The following is a 9,748-nucleotide window of genomic DNA, read 5'->3' as shown; positions in this document are numbered from 1 at the left end:
TTAAAAATGATGTTTATTATTTAAAAAAAAAGTGAAACAATGACAAAATTGAATTGGACTAATTATATATTATATTATTAGAGGATTTGTTATTAATTACTTGACTAAGTCTATAATACGTATATTGTGTGCAGACATTTCTTGCTTCAATTACTTTTTATAAACGTGTCAGTTTATAAAATATTCAAAATAATATTGTAGTGTGCATATATATGTTTTGATTCTTGACTTTGCCATTAATAATTTTGACATTATATTAATTATATATAATATTGTTATAAGAAGGGTCAGAGCTTGCGAAATTCCTATAACAACACACAAAAATAATATATAATAAGCTGGTTGCTCTTTGATATCGATCTGATTTAGCCAGATGCATCATATTTAGTGTTTCTGTTGAAAAGCATGCAATGCTCAATTTATATTTTTCTTATTAGTAACAAATAATTAATAATAATACTAATAACATTGACTTCTGACCTTCTTTTAACAAAATGGTATATAAAGGTTAGGTGGAGAAATTTAATTAGTATTTTGGCTGTTGAACTGGTATGATATATAATTATTTATTTATTAATTTAAATTTTAAAATAAATTATTTTATGTGATTGAATATATTCACAATGCTATCAAGAATCAGATTTAGAAAGTGCATTTAGAAATTCTATTTTAATATTTACAAGGGGCAAAAACGTTTTCTTCGAGTGTTTTGTGTCGGAATGTATGCTTGTGTTTTGGGATACTTGCTAGGATTTGATCAGAAGTAGGTTTTTTAGTGGTTAGGCCAACAAGATTATATACTGATTAGGGAGTTTTTGTTAAGACGAGAATTTGTTTTTTATGTCCAAGGGTTTGCTGCAGTTACAGTTTTAGTTATGGAGTTAGTAAGTTAGTAATGTGGTTGAAGTTATTGAAGCTAATATAACAAAAAAAATTTTAAAATTGCAGATAGGTGATGATTTAATTACCATCATATTTCACCATGGAGGATCATTCATCACAGATATTGATGGAGGTATGACTTACAATGGTGGAGAGGTTTCTGAGTTGATATAGACAAACTAGATGTCTTCTTTATCCGAGACTACCACAAGAATCTTGGATATGACAAGATGTCTCAAACATGGTGGCTGGTGCCTAATAGGCCTTTGCAAAATGGTCTAAGGGCTATAACAGATGACAAGGAGCTCTTGGAAATGTGTTACCTTGCTTAGCAAAATAAGGGGGTTATTCATGTGTACTACGAACATGGAGTCTCAAAACCTCTGTACATTGAAGAAGCAGAGCCAGTCTCATCTAAAGGCAAGGAGCTGATGGTGATACAGGACTTGATTCCCACCCTCAAACCCCACCACCAATGATGATGCCGAACCAATTCCTACCACAACAACCTCTACTCCAACCTCTGCACCAAATGACACCACTATTCCCACCCAAAAAACAGTCTCCACTACAAAGCTCCCACCTATTTCAATTTCTGTTAGTAAACCAGCAAAAAAAAATACACCCCCACCCCACTGCAACTCCTATGTCTAAGCCCAATCCACCCCGAAAAACAGTGGCTCAACCCAATAAAACCAAGCCCAAAAATCCACCAAAAAAATGTCTCAACCCACTGCAATTCCTAAATCATGGTCGAAATTGAAAGAGACCAAGAAGTCTAGTGTACCAAAGAGAGGGTCTAAGAATGTAAAATCTGCAGCACTAGCACAATATGAAAGGAGGCCACTGACAAGAGCAACTGTTGGTGGAACTACTGCAAGACGTAATGGTAAGGGAAAATAGCCCCAAACAGAATGTGTGTCATTGTCTAGCTCAAAGGATTCCTCAGATAGTCAAGCCAGTAATGATAGCGAGGAGGATGAACCATATCGGCCTAGTGGTGATGAGGTTTCTAGTGAGAAAGATGTGGCTGTGGAGAGATCAGCAGGAAAGAAAAAGACAAATGTGAAATTCAGAACCAGGATAGATAAGAAACCTACTAAACAAAAGAGGGTTGTAATGGTTGAGGATGATGGTCCCGTGTGTGCTGACTCAGACTCAGAGGATGATGCACTTTTTTTTGGACCAATTCCTAAGTTCTGCTCAATGGGAGCGTATCATGCTGCCCAAGATGAAGGTTATGAGGAATCTGACGGTGGAGACTCATGGCACTTAGAAGAAATGAAGACTCCTCCAAACTCTGAGGATGAGTTGGAGGAGATTGATTCAGATGAGGTCTTCCCTGTATTTAGAGATGGAGGTAGGTTTAGGGAGCTTAGGCTTGCGGTTGGAATGACATTCACTACAAAGATGGATTTCAAAGAGGCTGTACGTGAATATTGTATATAGGAAGGTTGGAGGATTTGGTTTAAGAAGAATGAGAGTAGTGTATAAGGATGAGAACTGTGGCTGGCTTGTGTATGCTGCTAACATCACTGAGAACAATTGCTGGCAGATCAAGACGTTCATGGATTATCACACTTGTGCAAGGAAAACTAAAAACAGACTGGCTAATAGGAAGTGGCTAGCCGGAAAATTGGTGAAGAAACTACGAAAATATCCTAATCTAAGACATTGTGAGGCTGCTCAGTATTTTAAGACAAAATGTGACTTGGATCTAAGCAAGTGTTCACTGACTAGGGCCTTAGGAGATGCCAGGGATGTCGTGTATGGTGATGCTGCTGCCCAGTATGGGATGGTGAGGGATTATGGGCTCACACTGCTTAAGAGTAACACAGGCTCCACTGTCACAGTTGGAGTTATCCCTCAGCCCAACCCTGATGATGAACCAATATTTGAGAATATGTACATTTGCTTGGATCTGTGTAAGAAGGGATTTCTGGCTGGCTGCAAACCCCTCATAGGCTTGGATGAAGCTTTTCTGAAGACCCAGCATGGTGATCAGATCTTGTCTGCCATTGGACAAGATGCACACAATCACATATATGTGATTGCATATGCAATTGTCCATGTTGAAAATACTGAAAACTGGAGGTGGTTCTTGGAATTACTTCATCAAGACTTGGGAGATTATAAGTAAAACAAGCTCTGTTTCATATCAGATATGAAGAAAGTACGTTTTAGAAATCCATTTGTTATTGTATAATTTGTATTGGCTGCTGTGAGAATAGAATGAACTGCTTATATATTCTGAACTGCTGTGTATATAATGAACTACTGCTTTACTTAGTAGATCGACTACTGCTTGATGAACTGCTATACATATAATGAACTGATATGTATGTAAAGAACAGGGACCATTTTGATGTCACTTATAAAACTTAAGGGACCAATATGACGTCACTTATGTAACTATAGATACTATTATGATGCTCGATAACAAGTATTTCACCACTGTTTTCTTTTTTAAGGAGGTTTTTCCAGGTGTCCACACACAGATTCTGTGTGTGGCATTTATGGAAGAACTTCAATAAGCAGTGGAAATATCTCCAGCTTAGAGGGTTGCTATGGGATTGTGCAAGGTGCACCAGTCAAGATGGATTCCTTGAGATTATCAAAAAGATTGAGAGGGTTAACAAAGATGCTTGGGAGTATTTGAACAAGTGGCCTAGAGACTCTTGGAGCCGGGCTTTCTTCAGCAATGCACCTAAAATAGACAATATCTGCAACAATGCTTGTGAAGTCTTCAACTCAAGGATCAAGGAAGCTAGAGCCAAGCCTATCATTACACTCTTAGAAGAAGTCAGAATGTATGCAATGAGGGCCATCGCTAGGAACAAAGTCAAGCTTAGTTCGAACACTGGGATTCTACCACCTATACAGCGCAGCAGGTTAGAAAAGATAAGGAAGGAGTCAAAGAGTTGGGTCCCGATGTAGTCTGGTGACTCTGAATATGAGAAATTCGAGGTTCATGGGTGGCCAACTAACATGGTTGTTGATCTGGGAAAGAGGCTCTGCACATGTGGTTTTTGGCAATTGAGTGGTGATATACTTTTACAATGAATTGCTTTGTTATTTTTTTTTTGTATCTGGTGTTACTGTTGGCTTATTATTGGTAATCTTTGGTGTTGTGTTAATGTTATTTAGGGATGCCGTGTGTGCATGCTGGTGCTGCATTGGCAAGGGTTGGTAGAAGACCAGATGAGTTTTGTCATTAGTGATTGACAATGGAATCATATAATAACACATATGCCTTCCATATCAATCCAATTCCAGGTCAAGCCCTATGGGAAAAGTCACCTCATAACAGACCACAAGCACCAAAGTTTAGAAAGAAGCCAAGTCCACTTACGAAAAAAAGAAGAAAGGATGTAGATGAAGAGGCAAGTGGGAGTAAAAAGCAGAGAACCAAGATGAAAAGAATTTATCAAAAAGGTCAATGTCGCTATTGCGGTGAATCAGGACACACCAAGAGAAACTGTTTAAAGAGAGTTGCTGATGAGGATGCTGCTGCTGCTACTGAGGCTACTACTGCAGAGGCTGCTGCTATCCAATCCCCTGCTACTAATGGTGGTGAAGCCACCCTTGTCCCACAACCCCCACCGAAATTCAGCTTGAACTCAGTCAATCACCATTGTCACAAACCGATGACTCTCAACAGGTTCACAAAGTTAAATGACATTCAGGCTTATTATGTGCATGTTCTTATGCACTTTTACTAACTATTATACATGTCTTCACTAATAGGTTTTGCCTTCTCCTGTGAGACAACCAAAACTCCCTTCTAAAAGGAAGTCCTTCAAACAAGAAAAGGCAACTCCAGGAAGCAGCAATCAAGTAGTAACAACCCCACCTGCTGCTACCCCACCAGCAACCAGTCAACCTGCAACAAATCATCTGTCTCATCCTATGCAAGGTGCATCACAGGGGACCGTTACAACTTACAAGGCTTGCTAACTTCATAAAGTTTGTTCCCAATCCTGGATTCAGACCACCCAGAAACAAAAAATGAATACTAGGATTATTATGTTTAGGAGAAGATTATTTTGTTTAACTAATTTGATAAAGCAGTGTGCTTTCTGAATTTTGAACCCAACTGTTGGGAATTTTAGTGTTTAAAAATTGTGTTCTCAATATGTTGAGAACTTTTGATATACTTGTTAAATATTGTCCTGGCTCTGTAATGCCTATTTTGAATATGTTTTCTGCATTATGAATATATGAATATGGATTATGATTTCATTGAACTTGAGCTGTGCCAGATTTTTCTTTTGTTGTTATCTAATACGCAATTAAGATTAATTCCATTAGAGGATTCCATTAGTAGTGTAGGAACAATTATTTACATATAACCTCTTGTTTATTCAAATTCCAAATCATTCTTGCCCAGTCATGTGAAACAGTTTAATCTGCATTTCTTTCAACCAAAAGGACAGGTACAAGTACATGAACAGAACAACATATGAATATCCCATGTCACTTATTTTTTGGCTAAATACAATTGACTCTGTTGCCTATCCAGCCTTAAGACAAGCACAACAACTGTAATCAGCAGCAGCAGCATACATGCAAACACGAAACCCCCCCCCCATTTTGAGAACTCTAACTTCAGACTCTAATCTTCCAAGCTTCCAAGCAATCTTCATCTTCCATTCTTCGTTGTCATTTGAAGAGCTTGTTCTACCGTCACATGTTACCACATCTTCTTCCAGAATTTTGTCCACCCACAGAAACAACCCACACTACCTCTTACCTGCAGTCTAAACCCAGGAAAGTGAATCAACCAAGTTTACATCCAGATTTACAACAAACAACAACATCAAACACTTACATTGTAGTTTGGGCAACCCACAAACGGTCTCCGTGGATTAGAATCCGTCATTGACCATCGCAACACTAGTCTCGACCCGCACGCACACCATTCTGGCAGACGCGTATCTCTGTTTCTATTCATTCTCCTCATGATGCTTCCAAATGATCGTGGGTTGTTGGAGCTCCCAGCTGCGTTGCTCGCGCTAGCCATAACATGTGGTTTTCGAAGATGGATAAGACACTGAAGACTCACCTCTGGTGTGACGGAGAATAGAGGAGAACAGAGTGTGCGATGGAGAAGAGAGGAGAAGAGAGTCAATTGGGGTTAGGATTTTTAACCTAAAATTAGGGACCAAATTGAGTCAAAACAGTTTACGACGCCACGTCAGCTTTTTGGTTGCGCTAGCTGGAAGAAATTGGCCGGAAGGACGACTCTGACTACCGAAGTGCAACTTCAAAGACGATTACGACAAATTTTTAAGTTCAGGAATCACTATGAGACTCGAAGATAACTTTAAAGACCACTTTAAAATTTACCTCTATTATTAGGTAATGATTCTTCTGCTTCTATTCTTTAAAAGCCTTTTATTCTATTCCTATGTTTATTCATATGTTTTTACCAATCAGTTTAATAATCTTTTAGGATAAATTGTTTTATGAGGCTTCTAATTGGCTATAAAATACATTGTTTTGAATTTGAATTGAACTGTGAATCAATTATTATACTCAAAATAAATTATATAGTAACATGCGAATTAAATTGACTTAACGTTAGTATTTTATGTTTTTTCCATTTTACTTTCAGTAAATTAAATTACAAGTTCCTTCACCATTGTCGAATTGTCGTTGGATGACTGGCAATTAGTTCGCTATTTATCCTTAGTCTGTCAGTCGGTCCAATTTCAAACTTCTTTTCAAAACTTTTCTCTTTAAATACATTATTAATTATATAAAGGGTAAAATTTACTTTTATATTTTTAAATTATAAATAATTTTAATTCCAATAAAATTCTCTAATATATAAGAGGATTTGAGATTAGTTATAAAATGAATTCATAAGCTTACAAATAAAATCAATTCCTACTTCGTATATGTTACTGTTTATTTCACTCAATTTTTTTGTCAATTCCGATAAATAATGTCAAAATGAATTTATATCAGAATCTCAAATATCGAAGAGCAGATATGACTCTTTTAAAAAAAGAGTGAATTCGAGAGAAATTACTTAATCATAGAGTCAAAGCAATTTTATTTTAAAATTACTAGTGGTAGAATAATTGAAAACAGAAAAATATAAATAACTAAATAAAGAAGACTATATGTAAAATATTGATCAAAGAAAAATAATAACAAACTTCAAAGAAAATAAACGAAAATAAATCAAATGAACAAAAGCAAAATAAGTTAAAAATTGACTTCTAACACTCATATGCACTTGCACTCCATGTTTTTCGTTGCGTTGTGGAGACTAGAAATTTTATGAGTTTATGTGATGATCTAGTATTCTTGATTGAAGTCTCCGAATTTTTTTGAGTTATCCACTCTCTTACCTCCTCCTTTTTCTTAGCCATGATCTTGCCTTAACCATGAAAAATTCTAATTTTCAGGTTTTGACACCCTTGTCTTCTTTAGTCTTCAAGTCTCACGTTTCTCCAGTTTGCTCCTCAAATTTTGATCCCATGTTCTCTACAGTCTTAAGGGTCGAGTAGCAAATCTTGACGTTGAAGAAAAGATAATAACTACTTTTCGATTTCGACGCTCTTTGTACTATCTTTCTTCGATTCCGACTTTTACATTTCTGTTTTCGTAGTCAAAACCTTTTTGGTAGTCGAAACGTCTTTTTACCAAGCAAAATCCTTTTTTTTGTGGCACCAATAATTCCAAACACAAGAATTGATTCACAAATCAAATTAATTCTTCCAATTCCAAAAGGGTCCAACACACTTTAATTATCAGTTGGTTAATTTGGATTGTGCCATTTGATCTTCTTGTCTTGTTCAATTATGTGAATATGTATTTTTGAAATGACATAAAAAATGTCTTCATGTACTTTTCTTGTTACCATCAATCTAAATTAAAATAAAGATGTATTTTTATACATTTATACATCAGTTTTAAATAAGGCTTTTTTATATATTTAAATATGTAAAAAACTTTAATTCCTGGAATACACACTTAATGAAATCGTTTCTGAAATACGCAGAGCCAACTCTTGGGCGTCGTCCGCGAAATGGAGTTGCCCATCAACTCAATCCCGGCGGCCGCGAATTGGAGCTGACACGGGCAGCTTTACCATTTCGTGCTTGGCATCAACAAAATGCATCATTCCATGCCCGGCGCACACGACATGGAGCATCTCAAGACCAGCGGCAGTGAAATGGGCCAATCTGCTGGCGGCGTGCACAAAATGGAAGGCTTCGTATGTGGCGCCCACAAATTGGGTGGTCAAAGCGGCAGCAGCAGAAGCTGTACCTCACATGCATTGGGTGTGTGGGTGGTAGGAGACACTTGGGAAGGGAGCCAAGACAATTAGAAAAGGGTGTGAGGAGGGGACCTCATGCACGGTTCAAAGGTAGTGGGGGTAAAAAAAAATTGTTAGAGTGGTAAAAGAAAGCTGGGAGGAGGTGGGTTTGTGGTGGTGAGTTTGAAAAAAAAATAATTACTTAACATGAGTGGGGGTGGGATTAACGCGGAAAAGAACTTGAACCGGTTGGACGAACTTCATATAGCGGCACATTTATTCCATAAGGTTAGTTTATGTTGTTAAGCTCAGTGATGTTAGTGATTTTTAGAATTGATTTTTTTGATATTAAAAATTTGTTATAGTATTTTTAACTATTGTCTTTCTTGCAACTTTATGTTATAGCCCACACGTGTTTTTACTCCTCATGGCACACTCGTCGATGTTTTCATGTTAGATCCTGCGGATCCAAGCATGAAAATTAGGCGGCAAAGGCTTGAGCCATATCTTAGACGCACCGGATTTTACCATGCCTCTTTGATCAAGCGCTTTGAGTACGACAATCCACTTATTAGTGCTTTTGTCGAATGATGGCGACCGGAGACACACACATTTCACCTCCCTTGGGGTGAGTATACGATAACCTTGGAGGATGTTGCAATGCAGTTAGGTCTACCTGTTGATGGTCAGCCTGTGAGTGGTACTTTGAGGTCATGGAGCAAGTTTCACCAAAGAGATATTTGGGAATGGCGTCATGAACTACTAGGTGAGGTTCCCGCCGGCCACGTAGGGACAACGAAATTCAACATCAAGTTGAAGTGGCTTAGAACTCATCTTCAGCAGATGCTGCTTGACTTAGAAGATAATGGCCTCATGCAATATGTACGTTGTTACATACTTTACTTGTTGGGAGGCGTGCTTCTTCTGGACAAGGCCAACAACACGGTGCATGTTCGATATCTGCCGTTATTGGCTGACTATGATGCCATTGGTACCTACAGTTGGGGTAGCACCGTCCTCTGCTAGTTATATCGTGCTATGTGCCTAGCAACAGATTACAATGTTGAGGGTATGACCGGGTGTCATACATTGCTCATGTCGTGGATATACTACAGATTACCTTTCTGGGCACCAAATGTCACGACACCATACAGTTTTTCTTTAGCCACGAGGTATGTTATCAGTCTTCTTTCCTTTGTGACTTTTTTCACTTATCCTTTGAGGTTGGATAAAGATTTTTTTTAAGTTTTTCGTTGTGCAACAGGTGGGCAGAGAAAAAAGAACAAAATGACTATGCTGAGCAGCGCCTACTGAGGCACCGTTTGAGACCTGCAGGTGGATGAGGTTGGTGCTGGCTGTTATTAATATCTTTCCAATAACTGCGTATATGCTTGTAGTGACGGGTTTTTTTTTTCGTGTAGTTTGTTTGGCAACCGTATATGGACCCCCGAATTTTGTCCAGAGTTCCAGCTGAATTCCTCGGCCACCCATATGGAGATTTTTATACCTCCGTTGTGCCTCTAATATTTTTCAGATGGATAGAGATCCTAAATGTTGACCGGGTGTTGCGTCAATTTGGGGGAAAGCAAGGAC

General features: G+C 38.0%; 1 protein-coding gene across 1 annotated transcript; it reads left to right on the top strand.

The window, feature by feature from the left end:
* The first annotated feature begins 2,359 nt into the window (after positions 1-2,359).
* On the top strand, positions 2,360-3,819 carry LOC140173778 (uncharacterized). Its single transcript, XM_072198365.1, has 2 exons — positions 2,360-2,976; positions 3,354-3,819. Exons 1-2 carry the CDS (start codon positions 2,360-2,362, stop codon positions 3,817-3,819), a joined length of 1,083 nt encoding a protein of 360 aa, XP_072054466.1.
* The last annotated feature ends 5,929 nt before the right edge of the window (positions 3,820-9,748 follow it).

The sequence above is a fragment of the Arachis hypogaea genome, chromosome 6, assembly GCF_003086295.3.
Source record: "Arachis hypogaea cultivar Tifrunner chromosome 6, arahy.Tifrunner.gnm2.J5K5, whole genome shotgun sequence".
Taxonomy (NCBI): Eukaryota; Viridiplantae; Streptophyta; class Magnoliopsida; order Fabales; family Fabaceae; genus Arachis; species Arachis hypogaea.
The sequence above is the reverse complement of the archived record's forward strand: the minus strand, read 5'-3'. Positions and strand labels throughout refer to the sequence as shown.